Below are 24,894 nucleotides of genomic sequence, written 5' to 3' on the forward strand. Positions count from 1 at the left end.
GACAGAGAGCTGCAGTAGCCTAAAGATCCCTCTCTGAAAAGAACTTTCCCTTCTTCCATTTTTCAAGTCGCTACTGGCGCCGATGGAACCGATTCTGCAGAAGGAAGTGCCGTGCTGCTGTCAAGTCCAATGTTTTCTATTGGCTGGTGATCTTCCTCGTGTTTCTCAACACCCTCACCATTGCCTCTGAGCACTACAACCAGCCAGACTGGCTCACAGAGGTCCAAGGTGAGGAGGAGCTGCTGGTTCTCTTTGTGATGGTGGGTGTCAAAAAAGGGAGCTGAGAGAAGAGCTGATGCATTAAACCACATGTAAAAGGAGAGCACACGGCTCCAAGCAGTCCTGTGTCTGTGGAGGGATCCTAAATAATGCAATAAACTTATCTGCCTGCTGTGGGACAAGTTATAGGAAAAATATGAATGCCTCCTTTCCAGCCAAAGCATTGTTCCTTTGGGTGTAAGTGAAATCAGGAGCTGATGCTAAATTTATATTTGCAGCAACTGGATTCCCAACTTATGGATAGCTACTGGGAGCCCCACATTGTCCAGGGTTTCCCCTGAAATGGCATTTATGATAAACTCTAATTATTAGGGAGGTGACAAAGAGTGATTTGTCAAGTTCTTCTGTCTGCAGAACAGCTGAATTCTCTCTGGAGGTGAGAGCAGCTGAAAAGGCTTAATTAAGCAACAGTAGGTAGCACAGCAGCTCTTCTATTCCCACTCTGCTCTGCAGATGACGGGTGTGAAGGCAGGTTGTGCACAGGAAGGCGTGTCCCTGCCACTGGAGGTTGTGTAATACATTGCAGCTGCATGTGCAGTACACAAGAATTGCTGTAACCCTCCTGCTAAAACATTTCTGTGAATGAGATGCCCACGCTTTCCAAGTTCACTCTTTGACCCAAGCTTACACGAAGATAACTTTTAAGACTGATCCTTGAAATGCTTTCGCAGAAGCAAGGGCCAATGTGATGATCTTTTGACTAAGTTTCCTTAACCTGTTTCTTTTTGCTTCCCATGAGACACTGCCAACAAGGTGCTGCTAGCTCTTTTCACGGCAGAGATGCTGCTGAAGATGTACAGCCTCGGTCTCCAGGCCTACTTTGTGTCCCTCTTCAACCGCTTTGACTGCTTCATCGTGTGCGGGGGCATCCTGGAAACCATCCTGGTGGAGACAAAGATCATGTCACCCCTGGGCATTTCGGTTTTGAGATGTGTCAGGCTCCTAAGGATATTTAAAATCACAAGGTACTTTATAGCTTCTTTGGGGCTGGGCGAGGGTTTCTGCTCAACGCACAACATGTATGGTTACAAGTCACTCTTGTTTAACTCTTTCTGCCACTAATTAGGTAGTGAGAGTGCTAAATTAACAGTCCTCGTCTTCTGAAGTCTGTAACAGGGTGGGGAGGGCTGTACAGACAGGACAACTACCCCTGAGGTGAGTGCTGAGGGGTCTGGAGACACCTGATACCATGGAAAGCGTTAAACTGAGAGCTGGAGTGATGTGAGCCCAGGCTCTCGCAGCTCTCTGCAAAAGACAAAGAAAACCAAAACAGCAGATAGCCTTGTGGCCTCCTCTGACCCTCTTTAGTGACAGAGAGGAGCCTGAAAGGCTGCTTTGAAAAAAGCATTTTGAAAAACAGCATTTGACTGAGGAGCTCATGCCAGCTCCAGTAGACTCAACAGTGACCTGAGTGGGAGATTGTGTCAACACCAGCAGCTACAGGCAAAGGATGTTGCCAGCTATTCCCCTTCCAAGGATCCATCACAAAGCAGCAGCTTTATGAAGAAACCAGACTTTTTCCAGCTTCTGGTATCTTTTCCCTTTCCATTCTTTGCATAAAGGCATGGTGATATCTATTAAACAGTCACTGCTTGCTCAACCAGGGACCTCCAAAACAACAGCTTGGCTTGGCAGGGCTTTTCCACCTTGAGGGGAGTTCGTAGGAGAGATCAGCTCCAAACTTACCCAAAGCTCTTGCAACAAATCTGTCCAAGCTCTTGCCCCAAGTAGCACGAGGTCTGCCTTTTCCTGTGTGGGCACCAGTGGTTTTTTTTCACAAAAACCTTGGCTGAGGTGGTAAAAGGGTGCTTTTTTTGCTTGCTCAGCCATGGAAATGTCCCTACAATTGCTGTAACACCCCCTGTCAGAGGAAATTTCTGACAAATTTGAGATAGAAAACACAGCACATGAGAAAAACAAGTCCAAAACTGGAAGATAGTCAAGATGGCTGGGCTGAGAGGCAGAAAAAAACAACAAGTCTTGGACTTGTGCATCATACAAGATTTGCCCTGAGAGCTTCTGAGGCTCAGATCTCTGGCAGGATGGATGGATCTAAAGGTCAGATGGCAGAGACAGAAAATCAGTTCACAGCCTCAGAGAGAGAGGCCAAAGCAAGCCTAGAACCATTTCAAAAAAGGGGAAAAAAAGTGGTCTGCTTGGACATGTGATCATAGAAGAAACATTCCAGAGGGGAACGTTCCCTCCCAGAGAGGGGAAACAAGTTTCCAGCAAGAAAGGCATCCTTGCTCTGTCAGAAATAGTGGGGATCTCTGCTCTGGGGACTGTTTTTCCTGGATCTAGCCATGACCAAGTCCCAGGCCTGGTTTCTGAGGAAAGCAGTAGCTGTTTCAGGCACTGGGTAATCAGATACACCCAGGGCAACATACCAATAGCTATAAAAGCATGAGCTTCAGCATAGCATCCTGGAGAGGTCATTGCTTTTCCAAGACATGTCTCCACTCCTACACAAAATACATAAGCTACCTAAGAGAATTCTCTAATAGAAAGGCAAACACTGAGAGAATATAATTAATACTTTAGAAAACCTGAGCTAGTGGAGTAGTCAAATATTCCTAAAGCTTCTGGCAGAAATGTGACAATGGAACAGCAGCAGCAGGACTGGTTACATTTGCCTTCACTCTGCAGCACAACTAAAATACAATTTTTATCTTGAAAGAAATGTTACCTGGAATATGTCTCCTACACTTTGTGCATGGGTCTGTGTGTAAAGCACAGAGCTAAGAACTCATAATGCATAATGTATTAATCAGATCTTTCTTTCTTTCTTTCTTTCTTTCTTTCTTTCTTTCTTTCTTTCTTTCTTTCTTTCTCTCTTTCTTTCTTTCTTTCTTTCTTTCTCTCTTTCTCTCTCTCTTTCTTTCTTTCTTTCTTTCTTTCTTTCTTTCTTTCTTTCTTTCTTTCTCTCTTTCTCTCTTTCTCTCTTTCTCTCTCTTTCTCTCTTTCTCTCTCTCTTTCTCTCTCTCTTTGTCTCTTTCTTTCTTTCTCTCTCTCTTTCTTTCTCTCTCTCTTTCTTTCCTGTTCCTAAAACATTGACAAGTAGGCTGCAGTAGTTTCAAATTCATGTTTTGTAATTATTCATAATTTTCTTCATAATTCTTCCCTCTGTGGTTGAAGTTCACCCTCATGTGGAAGGCCCTAACACAAGCCCCTAAAGCATTATTTTAGGCTCACCCATGCCTTTTTTCTGCAGGACAGAATATTCTGCCACTAAAGCCAAACTTTTACCTTCTCTAGTAAAATACAAATTTTTCTGTTTTCCACTCAGCTCTAAATGCAATGAGGATTTATTAATGACATTATCAGCCCTACCTGAGTGCAATGATAACTCAGAAAGTTACAACACTGGAAAGCTGGGAGGGGCAGGAGGAATGGTAGTGTCATGTTTTATATCAAATATACATTCATGAGCATGAGGGGACATACAGTGAATGTGAGAATAATGATAATCTAGGATATTAAAAAGGTACAAAGCAGGAAAATTACTCTGGTGAGAATATATCAGTAGGTAGACTATTCTTTATATATTTGCATAGATTTTCCATGGTAAACACCATGCACAAACAAATTCAGGGTCATCAAGATGATACAATTCTACATGAAACACAAAAATAGCTGCACAATAGAGCAGAAACAAATAAAGATGAACAATGCAACATTTTAGAAACACCATTTAGAGTTTCAAGACCAAACATTTCTTCCAAAATTATAAATACATTAGACAAGCAGACAATGTGATCTCTTTTATTCTCCCTAATTTTTAAAGTTCTGTGCAGAACATCTCGCTTTGCTGTGAGAAGACAGATTATTTTCTCATTCAAAAAAATCCTTTACTGCTTTAAATGTATTATAGTCCTTTGTATTTAAAAAATAAATTACATCATTTGCAACAGCATACAGGAATTTGATGTTTTATGCCTAATCCTGCCACTAGGTAAGTCACTGTTAATTGTAGGGAGGAGAGACAGGGTGCCCCATTTTTTGTACCTTCTGTCAAAAACCACTGTCAAAGTGGTTTTATGTTGGGTGAACAGGGTGGGAAGTTTTCCAATAATGAGTCTGCCAGCTGTTGCTGCTGTTTTAAGCCCTGCACCTGTGATTGCTGGAGATGTGATCATGAGGATTTAGGAAGGGCAATGGAGAGAGAGGAGAGGGAAGGCAGTAGAACACGTTAAGTTCCAATCCAGTTCTGCAGCCGGTTATTGGGTGAGATGTTGAAGAAACCACTTGACTTGTCTGCATCACTCCTCCACTTTGAAACAGGGGCCACAGCCAGGTCCTCCTCACCTGGGGTTTTGCAGAGCCTCGTTCACTGGCACCCCCAAGGGCTCAGATCTGCACTGGGAACTGGTCAGGGGCACCTTCATTCCCCATAAACCTGAGGCAGCTTTCTCTCATACTTCCCACCAAAAGCTGCCTTTGCTCCAAAACCTCCCATTCCATCCAGCATCCAGTGCTGATTTTTCCTTTCTAGTAAGGTGTTAACCAGAGAGGATGAAGTAGTGAGACCCTTCTTCTTTGGGCTTCAAGCACTGCTGACATAAAACCCTTGTGTTTCACTGAGTAATCCCTGATCTCACTTTGAGGGAGTTCACCTTAGTTCTGCACCCACCAAATGTGACAGATGGTAACCTCAGTGAAGCTTCTAGGACCCTGAGATAAGACTGTTGTTATTTTCACATCCTAATCAGTCAAGCATTTCATACCCTCTCCTTTCCCTACATTTCTTCCCCCTGATTGTTTTATTTACTTTTCTAGTGGTACTATCATTCTAGCTAGCACTAGTACACAGATAAAACAGCACTAACCTTACCATCTCAGTTAATTGCTTGAAGCTCGATACTTCTCTAAGAATCTGAATCCCAAGTATTGAGCCATTTGTAAGAAATGCAGAACTGGTAGAAGTCTGCACAGTTGTGAGCTGAGATAGCAAGGCCTTTAAGCTTAAATTGAGTCACTGGCACTGTTCAGATGTGTAACAACTTCACTGCTTCTTAAGGATACTGCTAGAAAGACCTAGAAAATGTGTGTCCTGCCTGACATTGGAGGACTTGGAGATATTCTGGAGCCCATCAACCTCTGCTTTAAGGATGCTGAATTCATTTGACTTTCATCAGAATGAATTTTTCCCTTCTCCTGTGTCACTTTGCCTTCTTCCCAAAGTGTGAAAGTATGTGAGCTGTGAGCATAACTGCAGACACAGGGAGCTGTTACATTGCACATTCCGTGTGGATATTTGGTGGCACTGAGCCCACAGCTTCCATGCCCTTACCTTTGCTCTGCAGCTTTTCATTGCTCATCTCTTTAATTGCAGTTAAACTTTAAAGCATCCTAGTTTTCTCTGAACTGCTGAAGCTGGGCTGGAGGGAAAACATCACAGCCCTCTTTGAAGCTCAGTCCTTGGATATGAACCCACTGCTGAACTTGAGAGGTCATGGTGATGTCCCTCTGCAGATCAGATTGCTAATCTTCCTGAAGTGGCTGGGCTGCTCAGGCAGTCCTGCCTTCCACAGGACAAGAAAAGAATTCTTTTCAGATCGACATTTTAAAAATATTAATTTAACTAGGGTTTTAAGAACCCTTGACTCTAATGAATATATACACTGCCTTCAGGAAAAAAATGATGAGTTGAAGGATAAAGTTTCCATGAGAGAGCCAGGGCACCAGTCTGCCATCCTTTCTACCTGGAAGTTTTGTCTTCAGGGCAAATGTGGTTAGAAACAGAGTCCTCTGAGTGAGGAAATGTTCAAAGCTGTGGGCTGTGGGAGAAGGGACCGGAGGGCATTGGCCTTGGTGGACTCTCAAAGCATGGTGGCAGGCCAGGTAGAAGGAAGAGCACAAGCAAACATTGCTGGTTTGCTGAGCTGTGAAAGCTGGTGAGGATTTGCTGGTAATGTGCATCACAATGTGGTGGTTGGAAGATGACAGCTAATCTTCTGCCCAATCTGAAAGCTCTGCCGGCCCCAAAGCACAAAAGAGAGAAGCTCATGACCAGCTAAGAAGTAGATTGGGAGTGATTGGGCAGATACAAGACCAAAGTGGAAGTTGCTTCATGGGTGGTGCGGTGAATTATTTAGAAATTCTATCTAAAGCCTCTCTCCAGCTTGTGACTACTCTGCAGGCTGGCAAAGAATGCAAACTTGCATGCTGCAGCAATCGTGCTGCTGGCATCACTCTGAACCCTAAAGTGGAACCCCAAGGGAAAGAAATCCTCTCCCTGCATCATACATGAGTCTGAACTGGGCCTGAATACCCTCAGAGACCAGGTCTTAACCATCCTGTCTCTTGAATGAAGCCATTTGAAAATCTTCTGCAGCCTGTTTGAAAAACACAAAACCCCAGTGATGTTGTGCTCATCCAAATGAACGTAGATCTGGAGTTTGCTTTAGGGTCCTTGTGAAAGGAGCAGCGAAATCTTTTTCATTCCTCCCAACCCCAGAGAGCTCAGCAACCTCTCTGTGAGTGAGCCCGAGCACATGCTCACACACTCCAAATTTTGGGCAAGTTTGTATTTGCATCCAAACTGTTTCCCCATCTGTTCTTGTTAGTTATTACAGGCCATTCTCTGGAGTGAGGTATTCTGGCTGCCGTAACATCTGTGAGTGTTGTAATGAGGTCGGTTAGAATGTAACTCACTGAAGCAGCAAGAACTAATCACTGTATATTGATATAAGATGTGCAGAGGCTTAGATGGAGAGCGCTGTAATAATCTTCTGGGTGTGTGTGTGTGGAGTGGGGGGGGGAGGGAATTGTGTATGTACACGTGTGGTAGTAAAGTTACTCATTAGCTGCAGTAGGTCTCGTTATCTTAGGGAGGCACATCAATGATTCACTGCTTAACAGGGTGTTTGGAAATGCCTGCTTTACACAGAAGGCAGCCTGAACCAATATCCTGTGCAGTCCATGAGCACCTGTCTCAAACTGAAGGAATTTTAACTGCTTCTATTTTCTCTCCCAGATATTGGAACTCCCTGAGTAATCTTGTGGCTTCACTCCTGAATTCAGTCCGCTCCATTGCCTCCCTGTTGCTGCTCCTCTTCCTCTTCATCATCATCTTCTCACTCCTGGGGATGCAGCTCTTTGGGGGCAAGTTTAACTTTGATGAGATGCAGACCAGGAGGAGTACATTTGACAACTTCCCTCAGTCCCTCCTGACTGTGTTTCAGGTAAGGGCATGAGGGAAAACACCTTGTGTTTTCATGGGGCAAGACAGATCCTGCAGCCTGACAGGCCCCAAGATGGGACATGACCCTGCCAGCCCCCAGAGCAGGGTGCCTGGTTAGTCCCTCCCAAGGTGGGAACCAGAGATAAAACCCCTGTGTGCTGCAAGGCAGCCTTTGCAGGGCAGGACAGGAGAACAGCCACTGCTGTGTCCCAGGGCAGCACCTGTGTGCCAAAGCCCAGCCCTGCTGCTCTCCTCCCCGCTCTGGGGAACACATACCTGCACCACAGAAGGAATCCCATGGCCTTTAAGCCCTCTGCAGCTTGGGGAGTGACCCAAGGGGATCAGGATCACGATTTCACTGAAAAGTGGGAAGGGAAATGGCCTGGAGGCTGTGCTGAGGGCAGTGCTCCGGGCACCGAAACAACAGGCACGTGGGATGGAAATGCCTGGAGCGAGGGGGAGACTTGAACAGAGCTGTCTAGGAGAGCCATTTGCCTTCAGCCAGCATCTGCAAGAAGACACTCTTTGGGGGGCTTTTTCACACTCTGAGCACAGGCCTTCTTTGCATTTTCTTTGTTCTGTGGTTTGTTGTTTGGGGTTATTTTTTTAATGTTCTAGATGGACACAGCCAGAGTCTCCATGGGCTCCATCCTGGGGGAGGGGGTGTTCTCTAGGACAGTGGGGATCTTTGTGTTAACGGGGTTTTCAAATTCTCTGTGTGGTCTAACACTGTATCCCTTATTGGTGGGAATGTGTCATTTAGATCCTGACTGGGGAGGACTGGAATTCGGTGATGTATGATGGGATCATGGCTTATGGCGGCCCCTCTTTTCCAGGAATGTTGGTCTGTATTTACTTCATCATCCTCTTCATCTGTGGAAACTGTATCCTTTGATGCTACTCTTTTCTGCAAGAGGGGATGAATTAAAACCACTATTCACTTTGTTATGTCAGAAAATAGTGCATTTCACACCTCACGTTTTTTGTCTTTTCCCTAGGTCTGAATTTTGGCTTTGCACTGCCCAAAGTTCAACAAGTTCATTTTGTTTTAGCTGCTGCTAAGGCATACAAACAGTTGTAAGAACCAGCTACTTGCCAGTTCCACATGCTAGCTTTTATTTAGTATCTTTACATGTTTAGTGTTTTTACTTTTCATTCCCCTTTATCCTCTCATAGATTTTTCTTTCCTGCCTTCCCCACAAATTAATCTCTGGGTGTTCCTACTGTACTTACTGCTTTTTTTTTTTTTTTTTACTTTAATTGCTTTTTTAGAAATACATTTCATGTGCTTCCATCCAAGCCTTATGTGGAATAAAAATATGTATAATCTGCAATATGCTATATACAAATGCTGTAACAGGAGTAACATATGTTTGGCATAATTGATTTATGTGAGATCATATATTAGTTCATGTATAAACTAACAGGACCTGTGTTCCATTTCAGTCCCTGCAATCTGTGTGTTCTTCAAACAGAAAATTTTGTGCTCTGTTATCTTCCAGCCTGTCTTGAGTAACTTCAGTTCTGTCTGGCTTTAAGGTGAAGTGAGGGCACTGTGCTTACCCCAGGAGGCACAGAGCTCATTGCATGATTGTGCTGTGAGTGTCTCTTCACAGGAATTTGCATATAACATGGAGCTGCCATTCTGTTCCCTATCTCAGCTTGCTCCAAATTTGTCCGTGTTTAGTTTCTGCTTCCCTAATAAATGGCCCTCCTGTGTCAGAGGTGACATTTCCTTTTATACTGATGCTCCTACAAAGCCACCTTATAGACTCAGCCCAGCTCTTCTGGCCTTTGCCCATAATTCAGGTCTCTCAAACCCTGTTATTTGACATTTCAGTTGACCTGCATGCCCTCACTTCAAAAGGAGGTGGTGCAATTCCACTTATCTGAAGGTCAAGGTAGGCAATCTGGCTGACAGCTTTAAAAAAAACGCTACAGCTTGGATCTCCTTGTGAAAATGTGAGCCAACACCACATGCTGGCTGACTTTGGAGCCTTTAGACCTTGGAGCCCAGGAAGGGGGGAGATGTCTGTGTTTCCAGACTAAGCCTTGAACCAGGGTTTGCTTAAAAGTTATCGTGGTATAAAAAGACCCACAGTCAAGAAATTTATAAAACAACCTTATGGTCAGATTTGTAATGTGAGATCTGGACACTGACTGGTAAGACAAGGAAAAAGTTGTGATTCCTTGCCCTTCAGCTACATGGGCATGGCTGGCCATGCATGGACCCTGTGCTAGGAGATGGCAGAGTTGCCAGCTCAACCCTTCACTGTCCAGACTAAATTAACCTCCGAAATGCTCTCTGGAGTACTGTGCTTGCTGCCCATAAAATCCCACTCCTGCAACCTAAACTGACAAAAGATGCAGAGCATTCAGCACTCCTCTTAAGTTCTGTGGGATTCTCTGTACAAAGGGAGACTCTCTTGGGAGACTGGAAACCAAAATGTAAATCCGGGCTTAGATGTTTTACATCAGCCATTCTGTTGTGAAATGTTGAAAACCCACAAAGAGTGTTAAAGGAAGGTGTAGGTTTGTGCATGATGGATATGCAGTTGTGTGAAATGGAAGTTTGGAAAAATCCAAGAGATCTGATGACAGGTTGCTAAAAATTTTCAATTAAGGAACCTTTGGTATAATCTTTTTTCTGCAGTTTTCAAAGCCTGTTTTCTTTAAGCAGCACACAAACAGATATCCTGCTGAATGTATTTTTGGCCATTGCTGTGGACAACCTTGCTGATGCTGAGAGTTTAACATCTGCACAGAAAGAGGAGGAAGAGGAGAAAGAAAGGAAAAAGCTTGCTAGGTAAATCCATTTGCATCCACTCACCTGCACACATTCCTGTAATTACACACAGCATGGATATATATGAATATGGTGCCTATACATCCATGTAATATATAGAACTTGTCTGTATGTGATTAATGCAATTATATATGGAACTGCATAAATTTTATTTAATTTATAATGCCAATACCGTAATTACTGTAAATATTTATCTTTTATATAGTCTATATAGATTTTTATGCAAAGGAATTCCAACTGTAAGACAAGAAAGAGCTGTGAGCTAGGAGTCCCCCCCAGCTGCAGTATTGTGAGCAGAGGAAAGGAAGTCTGGGTTACTGATGAGCTTTCAGAGCAGAGAATGAGTGTGAAATGCTGTCAACCCCCATTCAAATCTCCCCACTATCTCCCCATTGCTTTGGGCCACGAGGCATATTTTCTGTCATTCCCACAATGAGATTTAGCAGCTTCTTTCTCTTTCTGTGCCACATGCTGTTCTTCTCCTGCCAGTTCTTTTAGTGCTTCTGCAGACACTTAGGGGGCACAAGCTGGATGAGGAGCTTCTCTGTCATTCCCAGCTGCCAACAGCAGGGAAGCCTCTCCTCGCTGGTTATTCCAATTCACTGTTTTCCAGGCTCTTTCTGCCTCATCCTGCATGCAGCTCAGCAGATTTCCCTCGCTCTAGGGGTGCAGTGAGGGGCAAAACCTTTGTAGGCAATGCAGTTGGGAGCTCACAAGGTATGGGTTGGAAATGATCCATGCCTTTGGGTGAACAAAGAGATCTCTGCTGACACACCTGAAACATGCATTTGCACAAACACACGCCATGAAAGCTACAAAATAAAATAACTACATAAATAAAGTAATAAAATAACTAATAATATAATAACTGTAGAAAATTAGATCAGAGCTTCTGCCTTTGCCTGCATGTGAGGACAAGGTGCAGCTGATTGTTCTCATGGTGTGTGTTGTACTACATGAAGCTCCTGAAAGGAAAGCAGCTTTGCACCTTTGTAACTCTTTGGGTTTTATCTTGTAAAATTGCTAGGACTGCTAGTCCCGAAAAGAAACAGGAGATGGAAAAAACAGCTGTGGAGGAAGAGACAAAGGAGGAGAAAATTGAGCTGAAATCGATCACTGCTGATGGAGAGTCCCCACCTGCTACCAAGGTAAGGTCTGCTGGCAGCCAGCAGTCCCTGTGCAGTGATGGCACGAACAGCTTGTCTTTCTCAGGGAATGAAAACCGCCTGCCTTGTCTGATAAAGCCTTTGATGCTTCTCCTTCCCTCTCTGCCAGATCAACGTGGATGATTATCAGCCCAATGAAAGCGAAGAAAAGAGCCCTTATCCCACAACAGAAGCACCAGGTACACATCTCCTTCCTTGCATGCCTCACTCAGCAGAAGCTGCAGCTGCTAGTGCACACAAAGCCAAACTGGGGTAGCAGGTATGCTGGAAGTGCTTTCATGATGGGACAGGATGGTGTTCTTGCCTGTGTTTGCACAGGTGAGGACTTGGCCCTTTGAAGTCCCTCTACTGATCAGTCATACTTGATTTGGTTCTCTGTGAAGCTCTTTATTGGAAAACACAGGGCTTTATAGAGAATCAAATAGTATAATAAACATCCCTGTCTGAAAATATACATATGGCGCTGTTTTCAGTGTGCTTTTTCAGTACTCAGTGGTCAGGGGAGTCTGACAACAGATAATCATGAAAGGGAATGTGCTGAATGCCTTTTTGCACTGTTTTCTAATCAAAAAGGACAGTGTGACACTAGCATAACTCCAGAGGCATAAGATGTCAGCCTGGGAGTGCAAGAAACAAGCTGTAGCTTCAGTTAGGCTGGTTTTCAAGACAGGTGGCTTAATTAACTTCATTCTCAGAAATGAAAATTTTCAGTTGAATTGAAAGATTGGTTGGAGAAATCTCAGAACCTGAAGCAGTGTTCAAGAGACCCTGAATGGTGGGTGGGCTTGGAGCTAGTCAGTTCAACTTCCATTCCAGGAAAAGTGCTGGAGCAAAGGATTAAACAAACTGTATGACTGCAAGATAAGGAGATGACCTGCAGCCAACATAGATTTGCCAAGAGCAAATCACATCAAGCCACCCTGATTTTCTTCTGAAAGGGGCTGAAAACACTTATAGACAGGGGTAAAAAAGTAGATGTCATGTTCTTTAACTTTGCTGAGGCTTCTGGCCGTCTCTTACAGTGCTCTCATAAGCTGACTAGAAAAATATGGTTTAGATGATGGTGAGAGAAATGCTCAGGCCCTTCATGGGGAGAGCAGTGATAACCCAAGGGAGTTTGTACAACCCAAAAGCCTGTCTAGAGTTCAGCTCAGTCCATTGCTGATGACCTGAATGATGGAAGAGGCAATATGCTTATTACATTTGTAGATGACATGAAGCTAGGAAGGACAGGAAGCGTGCTGGAGGGCAGCATTAGAATTCAAAGAGCTCCTGAGGTCCTGGATAAATGGTCTAAATAAAATTGAAAGTGCCAGGCTCTAAGCATAGACAGGAATAAACAATTCACAAATAAAGGTGACAGCTAGTTAGGTAACAGTCCTTGAGAAAAGGATTTGAATCTTATGACCACAAGCTCAACAGATGTCAGCAACAGTTTGCTGCCTTTGAAAAGGCAAGCCAGTAGTGAGATTTATAACACAAAGAAAGAATGACCCTTTTGTCCAGTTATGGGTTTGTTTCATCTGGTCAATGAAAGCTAATCAGAGCAAAGCAATTGTTTTATTGTGTTCACCATTGATAAGATCTCTGGAATATGGAATATCATGGCTCTTTTTGGGAGCTCTGAGTAAGAGAAGCAGGGCTGAATTAGAAGGAGTATAGAAGAGAATGGTGAAAACAATGCTAGTAGCTAGCAAGAACTAAGGTTGAATGAACCTTATTTGGCTTAGGAAAGGCAGGAGAAACATCTTCAAATGCATAAAAACTTCAGATAGGAGGAGAATTATCTCCATTGTGAAGTAACAGATTTAAGATTCGCAGCAGAGAGAATTTTCTAATGGTGAGGCTGTAAAAGTTCAGAGATGGTTGTGGAAGCCCAGCATCACTGAATGTTGTTAAGGGCAGGTCAGAAAAATGCCTCCCAGAAAAGACTTAGATATAATAATTAGTTGAACCTGGCTTGGCAGAGGCATGAAGCAGAGGGCCTTTTGTGGTCCTTTCCCTGCTCTGCTCTTCTGTGTTTCTGTGATTATGTAACAGGATATAATAGGCTATAAAACACTTTCTCTTCTATTCCATGATTCCTAATAAATAAATGTCTGATATGAGGTTGATTTGGTAGGGTAAAAAAGCCCACAAGAGTTCATTTTGAGTAGATGGACAAGAGTTTCAGACAAGCAAAATGGAAAACTGTTCATTGCATTTGATTTTCTGCATGAGAAGTCCTCACATATGCTATACATACATTTTTCCATATTTATAGCAAATTTATCAGGAGTAGAGTGTGGTTCTAGCTCTGTGCAATACTATTTTAACACTACCTGGAACATGTCACTGTGGATTTAATCTTCCCATCACCTCTGTAGGCACAGGCACTTGCTGGACACACATGCCCAGTTGCTAAGGGATTTGTGGGAGTCTTTAGTGAGAAGCACAAATTAAAACAGCTTGATACAATTTTGTTTCTCTTTCTCAGCTGGCTTGGATTTGCAGACAATTACGTTTTTTTTTCAAGTGAAATAACAGTCACCTGAATGTCAGTTTTAAGTCTACTGCTAATAGAATTGGGGTTTATTTACTTTCTATAGATAGCTTACAAAGAGTAGCTTATAAATGAAAAATATAACAAAATGCTACGTCTACCCTTTCTTTTTTATATAGAATTAGAGTGCAGAAAACCAAGCAAAAACACTTCCAATGCCTGCCCAGGGGTGCCAACACCTGTCTTAACACACTCTTGAACACAACCTAAAATCTGAATGGATTATCAGGTTTTTTCCTGTCTTCTATCAGAAATGCAAAGGGACACCATCTAACAAGGCAGGGTCTTTCCTAACCTCCCTTGCTCATTCCCTGACTTGTTTCTGCTCTTTAAACCAATTTTCTCAGTAACCTTAAACCAATTTTCTCCTGCTGCTCCTCGGGCCCAGAATAGCTGCAGCTCCTCAGATTACCTGGCCTCTTTTTCAGAAGGACAGACTGGTTCTCCCAGAGATTTGTGTACATTAGAAGGATTATTATGATGATATGTTTATTGCAGGAAGACAGGGAGCTAGTCTTGTAGTCTAGTACAGAAATAGACAAAGAATTCGGAATGCCAGATGAAGGTAAAAGCTTGGGATGATTCATGGGAGCTTGAAGCAAAATAATGTCCTTATACGAGAGTTCTGGTCTTTGTACAGGAATAAAAACCTCCCCATCATCGAATTTCTCACTGATGCTGTTTGTGCTCATCTCCACAGCCAAAGAACATTCGCTTCTACAAATGTGAGCAGCTGTGCTGCTTCTATATGGAGGTAGACAGCATGGGCAGTGACCTGGGACAAGGCTGTAATCAAGTTTTTCTTTGTGAATTTGGCCCTCAATGTTCCCTTTCTCCTGCACCCTAGACTCTAAGTGAAAAGTAGAACATTGTTCTTTACCTATGGCTGAGGAACTGAATGTGTTTTTCAGTCTGAAAGTATTTGCTTCCCAGAGACATTGATATATATTTCTTGCTGTATGGCAGACACAAGAAAAAGAGGAGAAGAACAATGTTCTTCATGGTCTTCATGGGGCTGATCCTTCTGCTAAGGGTCTATTTCCCAGAGGCATTGTTCCATGCCCATTTAAAAGTGTGTTTTAAGCATTCCTCTGAGTAATAAAAGAATGATCTCCCATTGAAGGTGCAGAGCAGGGACCCAAAATATTCTTCTTAAGAGTTTCAAATATCCCACATGATCCCAGGCATTGGTTTTCTGGCCTGTTAAAGAAGAAAAAGGATTTTCTTACCTCACTCTTTGTCAGCCTCCTCTGAAACCAGTAGATAAAAGGTACAAGTGCAAAGTATGGTTATATTACATAAACATGCACATTAACCTTAACACCTATTTTTTTATAAGTCCTATGTAAGAATGTACTTCTGAAAGATGTTTCTTTAACTAATAAAGCCTGTGGAAAGGGTATTATGAAGTATATTTCACATAAAATTGAGCTGTTAAAAAATAGACTGACTTAAAAGGTACAAACTCTATGTACCAGCTCAAACATTTATGCGAAGATCTATCAAGCAAATCTGAGCTGAACTCTTGGTACTGGAAGTGTAAAGAATCCTATTTGCATGTAATAATGGCATGCATTCAAAAAGGGCACTTTTCTCCTCTCTGATATCTAGATCAGGATCTGTGCTGATTCATCTGTTCTTTCTGATGTGTCCTGTAACCAGATCAAGTACAGTGTCTCATCCTAAAGGAACAGCATTCCTGGAACTTATCTCTCCTTATGGACTCAAGATGAACCTTTTAATTGGAGTTTCCTCCTTTGCAGTGCCTGGAAGATGAATCAGTTGTAGCTACCATGTCAGGCTCCCTTCTTAAAGTTTTTCCCTTTTTTTCCTGTCTTGCTGATTAAGTGAGGATTGGGATCTTTAAAACAGCAAAATCCTATCATGTCATTTACAAAACAACATCTGACTTCAGCAGGTAGAAGAAATCCTCAAAGGCAGAAACTTCTCTCTCATGCACCACTTAGCCTTCATCTCTGCATTTTCTGTCTTGAGGTTGCTCACTGATCTGCCTGGAGATGACACAGGTCCAAGAGTTTCAGCCTCATTCCCATCTTTCTGACCTTCCCCCCACTAAATTATAAAAGGGGACAATTTTAAGACTTCCTGATGAGTGCAAGTCAATGTGCATGTGCTCACTGTTTGTTCTGGGGCACACATGTGCACATTCCAGATGCAGCAGCAGCTCCATGGAGATGCTCACAAATAGAAGAAAAACAATCTTGGTAAACTGGAGGAATGGTCAAAAGGGGAAAAAAAAATATGCCCTTCAGTAAAGATGAGGTCTGAGTGCCACTTTTGGGAATAGTCAGCAGCAGAAGTGCAGAGGGAGGAGTGACAGGCCAGACTGTTGCTCCATGGTAAATAATCTCTGCTTTGTGCATACCAGACACTGATGGCAAATTAATGCCAAAGGATGATGAAAAGTCTCCATGAAGGGCATTTAACAGGAAGATAGCATTACAAGATATAAGAAGTGATCTAGCTTTCCCCTGGAGCAGTAAAACCCCCACTGCAGGTTAATCCTGCAGGTAATCTGGAAGCAAGTAGCAGGAGTGATCAGAGACCTGGGGAACACAGCACCTCAGGAAAGGCTGCTGCTGTTTTGCTCTAGGAACCAGATATTCTCCCAGAGGCATAATAGTGATCCTCAAGCATGCAAAAGCTTTCTGCAAGAGGAAGGCAATTTTTAATTTTCTGTGTCCATGGAAAATAAGAAAACAGATAATGGCTGGAGACAACAGCAAGAAAGATTCAAATCTTTAAAAATAATAAAACCATTAGAAAAGCCATTAGAAGTAGCCTAGAAAGGTTTGTTTTCTGCAGAAGGAGCTGTGAAGCATCTGAGGAGAGTGTTGTGAGCAGGTTTTAGGTTTACCAGCACTAATAGTTTTACAGAGAGCAGTGTCTGTCAGGGTGAGGTTAAGGGCATTGCCTTGAAGGAGGGAAGGGCAAGGAAACTCAAGGCTTCAGCATCCTGTTTTAATGGTTCTTAGCTTTTAGCTGTAGGTATGACAGAGACAAATGCCCCTGCACTTTGGAATGGGTTGTGTTTTGTATTAAAAGACAAAAATGCTTCTTGCAGCAGAGGAAGATGAGGAAGAACCCGAGATGCCTGTCGGCCCTCGACCTCGCCCGATGTCTGAGCTGCACCTCAAGGAAAAGGCTGTGCCCATGCCTGATGCCAGTGCTTTCTTCATCTTCAGTCCTAACAACAGGTATTTAAGGGATTGGTTAGCCAGAAGAAGGAGGTGAAGAGCTGGTACCCCTTCCAAACTGGGCCCCAAAAGTTGTTGAGGTGCAGAGCTCCCCTTCAGCAGCTGATACCAGAGGCCTCCTTTCACCCACCTCTCCTTTAAAAGGCAGGAAATCCTATGAAACTGTAGGGAGCACAGTGAAAATATTCAATGGGAGCTCATGGCACGTGCAAGGCTGATTGAAGACACAAATGATGGAAGCTGCAGAAGTAAGGGACACAGAGGCGAGTCAGTAATTGGAATTTCCTGACACATCCAGCTCCAAACTGCAGGAGAGCCATCATGCAATCAATCAACTGGGAGGCAGCAGCTTCCTGTCCTAAGGGCTGCCCAAAATCCCAAAATGCTCATTGCTGCATATCAAAAATGAGCAGAAAAGAAGAAATGAGAGGGGGAGGAGAGCCCATTGCTCTGAGAGGCACAGTTTCGGGAGCACAATTCTTCCCTCACCCTTTTCCCATGGGCTCCTGCAGTGCAGCCTCGTGTTGTCACACCTGCCTTCCCAACCCAGGTGTGCAGGATGTGGCTGGAGGGCTGTCAGGAGACAGGTGAGTTTATCTTTGCAAGGACACAGCAGTGAGCCCCCTGCCCAGTGCAGCACCAGCGATTTCCAGTGTCTCTCCTAAGGGCTCAGCCTTCAAAAACAGCCCCAGAGGAAGGCAGGGCTGCACCTGCACCGCTCAATTCAGAGCTGGTTTTTAACACCCAGCAGAACTTTTGCCCCTCCTGCTTGGGTTTATGTGACAGGGAGGGGCTGAGGGTGACTGGGGCCCGTGGACTGTAATGATAGCTTTGCCACCCACCCCCCGTCATTTGTAGAACTGAATTAACCTCTGCAGTCATCTGTAAAATCGCTGTAATAGAGACCTGGAGCCCTAACAGCCAGGACTAGAGCTAAATAGATTAATGAAGTGCCTGTAGAATTATGCACAGAGATATGATGGGGTTTAACTCCTCCCATCCTGCTACCAACACATGGGAAGTGGTGTGATGGTCTCCAGAAAGAAAGTCTGACAGGAGACTGCTCCTTCTTTCCCCTTTAGGTTCCCACTAAGAGCACCAAGTGGGTCTATGCTTAGCATGCATCCTGCATGGCATGATGTCTCTCAGAAGTCATTTGCTGATGCCAGCCTGCCCCATATCCCTTTGGCCAGGCCTGCACCCCATTAGAAAGGTGGATCCCCCACAGCTCCTGTTAAGTGACACTCCAGTCCCAGCTCAGAAGGACACTGGCACCCTAAAGCCTGTTTCTGCTGCTTTCCCCCTAAATGAATCAGGAATGGGTCCATAAATGAAAGCAAGGGGTATAATCCTGGGCTGGCAGGTTTCAGACCCCATGGAAATCACAAAAAGCCCTGGCAGGAGGGAGTGGCTGTTCCCCAAACACATCGAGTGTGAGTCCTGTGTGGAGAGCCAGCATTGCCCTGCACAGGTTCTCCTGTGCTGGGGCAGAGGGAAGATGCTCTGCAGGGCAACCCTCTGGTCCTGCTGGCAGAAGAGGAGGGGGGAAATGTTTCCCATGCTCTCCTTTGAGAGATAAAGTCGTGCCTCTCCTCTCTCTTGCAGGTTCCGTGTCCACTGCCATCGAATCGTTAACGATAACATTTTCACCAACCTGATCCTATTTTTCATCCTGCTCAGCAGCATCTCCCTGGCAGCTGAGGACCCCGTGAGACACCTCTCCTTTAGGAACCAAGTATGCTTCACATCCTCCTTCCCTCGCTGGCTATTGCAAGTGTGCTACAAGCAGACCATGACTTGAAGCCAGGAAAGGCAGAAAAGGCTGCATCAGAGTGCCTGTCTTCCATGATTTCTGCCTTTTGTAGGCTGTGTGTGAAATCATTAGGTTTTGCAGGAAACATGAGTCAGTGCAGAATTTGGCCTCTAGTTCACTTCAGAAGTGTGTGTAGGCAAAGGAAGAACAGGAGGCTGAAGCAAAATTATTGTTCCCTGGGATTAAAGCATTAGAAATTAGCTGTAAAAACATTGATTGGGGATACAGACAATTCAATTTTGAGGGATTTTCAGGTTCCCTTTGGAACATTCTGCTGCCACATGCTGTCTTTTAAACTAAAAAGCCCAGGGCCTGGTTTTCATTTTATTCACTCTGGTGTAAATCAGGAGTAACATTCTTGAGTTTGATGCTATCACTCTGGGGGAAATCGATGTCATCAAGGTTAGAATCAGACTTTTTGAACACAAACTACAAAGCTACCATTAAATTTGAGATAACCCTCAAAAAATATGCTGTGCTGCTCTCCTTACCTGCCTGGGGAGAGAAGAGAAAAGCATTCAGCACATTCTCACCCTCTCTCCTGATCACTCTTATTTGCCTTTTGAAATGTTCAGTGCTCCCTTAACTTTGCCAGTGGTTGTTTCATTAGTCAGGGGCCATTGCAGAAAAATAAGGAGTCAGCAGACATATGCAAGACTTCTTGTTTCTGTGTCTGCAGTGGCATTTTGGTGCCTCAATGCCTGAAGAGTTTTCTAGGATTGAAGAGTGGGATGGTTTCTCCTTGTTTAATAATAAAACCTTCATTTAATGCTCCCTGAAATATCCTGGCCTGAGCATGCATTTGAACACATATGTGCATGCAGAGAAGGTGTTAATGGAAGTCTATTCCTGAGCATATCTCAGGGTGGCTTTGCATTTTGTCCTGAAGGAGGATGCTAAATAATCCAGACAAACCTGTGCCACCAGTAACCCACTTGTGCACAAATGAGGCTGCACACCACGTAGGGATAACTAAATGCCAATATGTATTAGTGCTGCAGCATGTCAGCTGGCAGATGGGCTCCTGACATGCCACAGAAACTGTCACAGAGAGATTTAAATGAGAGGGGGGGAAAAAAAAAAAGAGTCAGAGCTGGTTGTCCTGGATTAAAGAGCCGAAGGTTTGAGGCAAAGCCTTGTTTGGTGTCTGTGAAGCCACCAGTGCTGTGTGAAAACCTGTCTTTAATTTTTGCAGGTACAGATGTTTAGAATGTGTCGTACAAGGGGACACTGACAAGATGTTTGGGCTGCAAATGTGGCCTGTCTTTGCACCGTAGAGCAGTGAAATCGTGTCCTCCCCTGTGCCCACACAGAGGCCTGGGAGGAAAAGGAAGAAAGCAAACTGAAATCAAGCTGAAATCAAGCTGAAATCAAGCTGAAAGCAAAGCTGCCTCTGCCTTCACTCAGCATGAGCCTTGTGCACACTGGGGATGCTGCTGGCACAGACTGTCCCAGAGCAGAAATCCAGGAACAGAGAGCCCAGCAAGGGCTGGTAGAGAGGTTTGGAGAGTCTGCTGCTTTCCTGGGACAGGCTGTGTCTCTCTCTGTCACACAGGGCTGTGTCCCTCTCGTGTCACACAGGGCTCAGGCACAGAGTGCTTGGAAGTGCCAGCCCAGTCTCACCAAGCAGCCTTTGAAGTCCAAGCAAGCCCTAAGACTGTGCTCACAATATTCTCCTGTTTGCACCTTGGCAAGGTGCTCATTCATTTTAATATATTCTAGAGCAAGCTCCTATTTAGATAATAATAAATATGGCAGCTGATAAATGGAACTGCTTGCACTGGTGGGGCAGTGACCATTTTCATTAGGCATGATTTTTTTTTGCTAGCTGCACTTTGAGGCCACATTCACCAGCGTGTTCTAGCTCCTTTGCAGCCCCCTGGTGAGGTAAAGCAGCAGCAGGTACAGCTTAATTATTCACTTTAACCAAGTTTGCAGCTTCTTTATGTTGGTGGAGTCATGTAAAGCAGTTAGAGAGTACACACAAATCTGGCCCATTGATTATAAAATTGATAAAATTTTAAAATTATAAAATTATAAAATTATAAAATAATCAAATGTCAGGACTTACAAATCAGCAAGGCAGAAGGATATTTCCACTTGCAATGTGTGTAAATTAATACAGGTTGAAATTGAGATCTGTCCCCTTGAAGTGGCCCTTTCTTAATTCTCTAAGCTGAAAAAATTGATGGAGCCCAAGACAGCCTTGAGAAGAATTTGGGATTAAAAACTGAGCAGTGACCTGAAGAATTTTGAGTTTTGTGGTGGCAGTAAGTGATACATCCCCTCTTATTTGACTTGCAGTGTCTGAAAATCAATCCAGATTTGGATTGTGCTCAAATAGTGCAATGTGAAATAACCCTGGAATTTGCAGTATCTGCCCCTCTGCATACCAGGCTGTAAGAACTCAGCCACCTTTAAATCTGAGTGAGGATTAAGATACAATAAACACCTGTGGGATGGGAGAGGGCAGTTTCCTGGTTTATGTTTATTAGCGTTTTAGCAGCAAAGGTCTAAAATTTCACAAATTATCCGTTTTCTACAACTTCCATATATCAGCCTTCTGGTTCTAAACATGGTTATGGTAAAACAACAGTAAACCATGGGCATGATACTTTTGATATTCAACATTTGTAGTGTAGATAGCACTAAAGTGGCTTGGAATGTTGAAATATATTGGAAACAAAGAGGGTTCAATCCATGAATCAGTGAGAAAGTTCCCATTTACTGTGAGATGCCAACATATTGGCACTGGAGGACATTCCTGTCCTTGATGCTGCTACTTTGAAAGCCCCTTTAGATTCTTGGCTCCTCATTGCCTCCTGTGACACCACTTTTTGGGCATGCCACAGGTACCTCCACCCCCAGGCCGGGGCTCCTGGGAACGAGGAGTGTTTCAGCTGGCTGGATATTCAGGATGCAAATAAAAAGATGCAGGATCTAAGTTAGGCACCTTTAGTGAATGACCAAATTATGGCTGCAATACAAGGGCTGGGATTCTGTTCAATTGGCAGAGTCTTTGTTATTCATCCTAATCCAGAGCAATTCAGGACAGAGAAAAGAAATAGCTAGAGTATGATTTTGCAGTTTGCTTTTCTTCCTTTGAGAGAGGCACAGAACAAGACTGAATGGAAGTTAATAGGAAGGAATCTCATGTTTTCCACTGAGAGACCAGGCATTCTTTGTATTCTCAGTTTGGAATCCTATTTGGGAAAACCCTTGAATGTTCTTTATGAGATTTAAGAAAAAAAATAAAAAATAAATCCTACAGCAACCAAAAATCTATAGTGCTCAAGGGATTGTAACTCAGGAAAGATTTCATGTAATGTGCTTCTTGTCCTCTGTGCCAGGACCTTCACTGCATTCAACAGGACATTGTTCCAAAACCATTCCCTGTAGAGTCCTCCTCATCCCCTCGTGAAAAGAACTCATGTATTTGATTTTAACTGTGATTTCCCACTCAAGTGATCAGCCACTGACCTACCCTCCCCACTCCTATCCCCTTTTGTTTTTACAGATTCTCTTTTATTTTGATATAGTTTTTACTGTCATTTTCACCATTGAAATTGCTCTGAAGGTAAAGTGCCCATCTTCTCTACCATTTCTTGCTCACAAGCTTTCTAGCTCTCTGCCACTCTCTGTTGCTAACACACACTCCTGTTTGTTCCTGGGTCACGCTCAGTACCACTAACCCTATTGTGCTTATTTTTCAGATCCTAGGCAATGCAGACTATGTCTTCACTAGTATCTTTACATTAGAAATTATTCTTAAGGTAACCAATCTGAGAAATACACTTTTCTTTCTCTTTCATTCTTTCTTTCTCTCTTTTGCTCTTTCTCTCTCTCTCCTTTTTTTTTTTTTTTTTTTAACCCCGTTATTATCTCTACACAAAGGGTTGTTTTTCTTTTCATTTGAGGTTTTGGTAGTTGCTTAAAAAGTCTCCTGAGAAATTTTGATATTCAAACTTGTAATTGAGGGCCAATAGCAAAACAATGCTGTGTAGGGGAATTGCAATGACAGGATGCAATGCTGAGAAATGTAAGAGAGGACCAAGAAAAAGGCCATCCCCTGATAAATTTCTCCCTCTACCCTGGCTGGTCTTTCCAAACCAGGATTTTTCTGCTCTGCAAGAAACTCTGAATACACACACCTCTCACACATGCTGCACCCAAAGAGAAGGTCTCTGCTCTGCAGAAACCAGCCCAGAGGGTGGCTGAAGACTTCTGTGAGCTACAGCCAAGCAGGAGGCAGGGAGCACAGTGCAAAACCTCATTTTTTAGGTGCAGAGAGAGACAACCAAGAGTACAAATCACTGAGACACCAAGGACAGTAGCTGCCAGTGAAAACTGCTGCATCAAAAACCCCGCTCTCCGTTTCCCAGGAGCGTGCTCTATACCAAGGGGAATGTGCAGGAGAATGATTTAGCTTGGAGGAAAATAAAAATAGGCTGCCTTGTTCTTAACTCTAATTTTCCCAAATTGGTAGGCTAATAATTTAAATAACAGTAATTGAGCAAAGTTCTGGCTTTCTAAATGCTAGGTTCACTTGGCAGCTGTTTTTGTTTCTTTTCTCAGCAAGCTAGTTCTAAGTGCTGGCAGGCAGTGCCTTAGAGTTGCTCAAATTTTGCAGCTCAAGACCCTAATAACAGTATCTATACAGAGGGCTGGCAAGCAGGGTGGCCCCTGCACATTTTTATAGTGAAATGTGCTTTTTTTTTTTTTTTTCCTATTTGACTTGAAATTACCAAAGCCGTAATGTTCTCCAGGCACATGTACACATTATGCCTGTGTGCAGTTTGCATCTGTGTTTACACAATAAATCTGAATGTGCACAGATCACATGGCAGATCCAAAAAGCCTGTCAAGAAAAGGAAAATATCCCAACAGCACCTGTTTGGACTCACAATTACTAATTCTCCTTGCTCTGAAGGAAGTGGTAACGCTCCTAATGACATCAATGGAAGCAAAACTTAACCCAGCCCATTGGCCTGGGCCTTCCCAAAGTCCTCCTGTTAACTTCAGTGATTTATGACAACATCCCTGGATATTCCCTCAGTTCAAGTGGGAGAATAGTGCAAGGACCATAAATTTAAGCCATGAATAGCTTGGTTTGTCAGTGCACATTTCTCTGCTGCCTGGCACTGAGCACAACGTTTTGCAAAACAGCAGAGTTGATAAGAGTGGTAAAAACAAAAGAATGAGTGGTCGTGGGGTGCTCAAGGCTGTAGAGGAAGAAGCTTCATCTGCCCTCGTGTTGCTGATGAGGACACCTGCAATTCTGGTGAATGCTGGCAAGGTGACTGCCAAGGATGTTTAACTGGCATCCTGAAAGGCTCTAAGTTGTTTAATGCCCCAGATGGGAGGCAGATATAGATGATACACTCTTTGAGAGTCTCTTCTGAGATGACAAAACCTCTCAACAGAATTGAGAGGACCACAGTTTGTACCAAACTTAAACTCAGCAGAGCTTCCCCTCCTGATTTCAATGGTGTCTTTCTTTCAAGATTGCCATACAAAATCCAACCAGTAAAGGGCATCTTTACCACCTTTGTTATGGCAAGAACCCCTCCTCCCTTCCCCAACTGAATGTGTCTACAAGTATAAATTCTAAGCCAAGACCAGAGTTTATACTTCCTCCCCCTCTAATTTCTGTCTGATTGATAGTCAGTTCCCCGATGTCATGGATGTTTGGTGAAGAAAATAATCTGATTTACCATGTGCCCTTCCACCCTGCTCCGAGTAAAGTTGTCACAGGCTGGAAACCACCAGCCAATACACCATCCCGAGCTACTGGTGGGACCCAGAAAACTCCAGTTTGACTTTCCAGTTCACACTCCTCAGCTGGAAGTCTGGCTACAGCTCAGTCTCATGGTGTCTGCCTCAGGTT

The 24,894-nt window shown here is 43.6% G+C and overlaps 1 protein-coding gene across 12 annotated transcripts in view; it reads left to right on the plus strand.

Moving 5' to 3' along the window:
* Nucleotides 1-24,894, plus strand: part of CACNA1C (calcium voltage-gated channel subunit alpha1 C) — a 463,574-nt gene that overhangs the window by 359,159 nt on the left and 79,521 nt on the right. For 7 of the 12 annotated variants that reach the window (XM_088055720.1, XM_088055723.1, XM_088055721.1 and 4 more), the window contains 10 exons: nucleotides 68-228; nucleotides 1,019-1,244; nucleotides 7,256-7,463; nucleotides 8,226-8,346; nucleotides 10,154-10,268; nucleotides 11,296-11,416; nucleotides 11,544-11,613; nucleotides 17,062-17,194; nucleotides 18,800-18,929; nucleotides 22,525-22,584. In XM_088055720.1, coding sequence (XP_087911846.1) covers nucleotides 68-228; nucleotides 1,019-1,244; nucleotides 7,256-7,463; nucleotides 8,226-8,346; nucleotides 10,154-10,268; nucleotides 11,296-11,416; nucleotides 11,544-11,613; nucleotides 17,062-17,194; nucleotides 18,800-18,929; nucleotides 22,525-22,584 — 1,345 coding nt within the window. Of the gene's footprint in view, nucleotides 1-67; nucleotides 229-1,018; nucleotides 1,245-7,255; nucleotides 7,464-8,225; nucleotides 8,347-10,153; nucleotides 10,269-11,295; nucleotides 11,417-11,543; nucleotides 11,614-17,061; nucleotides 17,195-18,799; nucleotides 18,930-22,524; nucleotides 22,585-22,720; nucleotides 22,781-24,894 lie in introns of all 12 variants that reach the window. The other 5 variants (XM_088055730.1, XM_088055722.1, XM_088055727.1 and 2 more) reach the window with 2 other exon arrangements.

Source organism: Pseudopodoces humilis, chromosome 5, assembly GCF_049639895.1.
Source record: "Pseudopodoces humilis isolate 2021_Gansu_Grassland_sample_001 chromosome 5, ASM4963989v1, whole genome shotgun sequence".
Classification (NCBI taxonomy): domain Eukaryota; kingdom Metazoa; phylum Chordata; class Aves; order Passeriformes; family Paridae; genus Pseudopodoces; species Pseudopodoces humilis.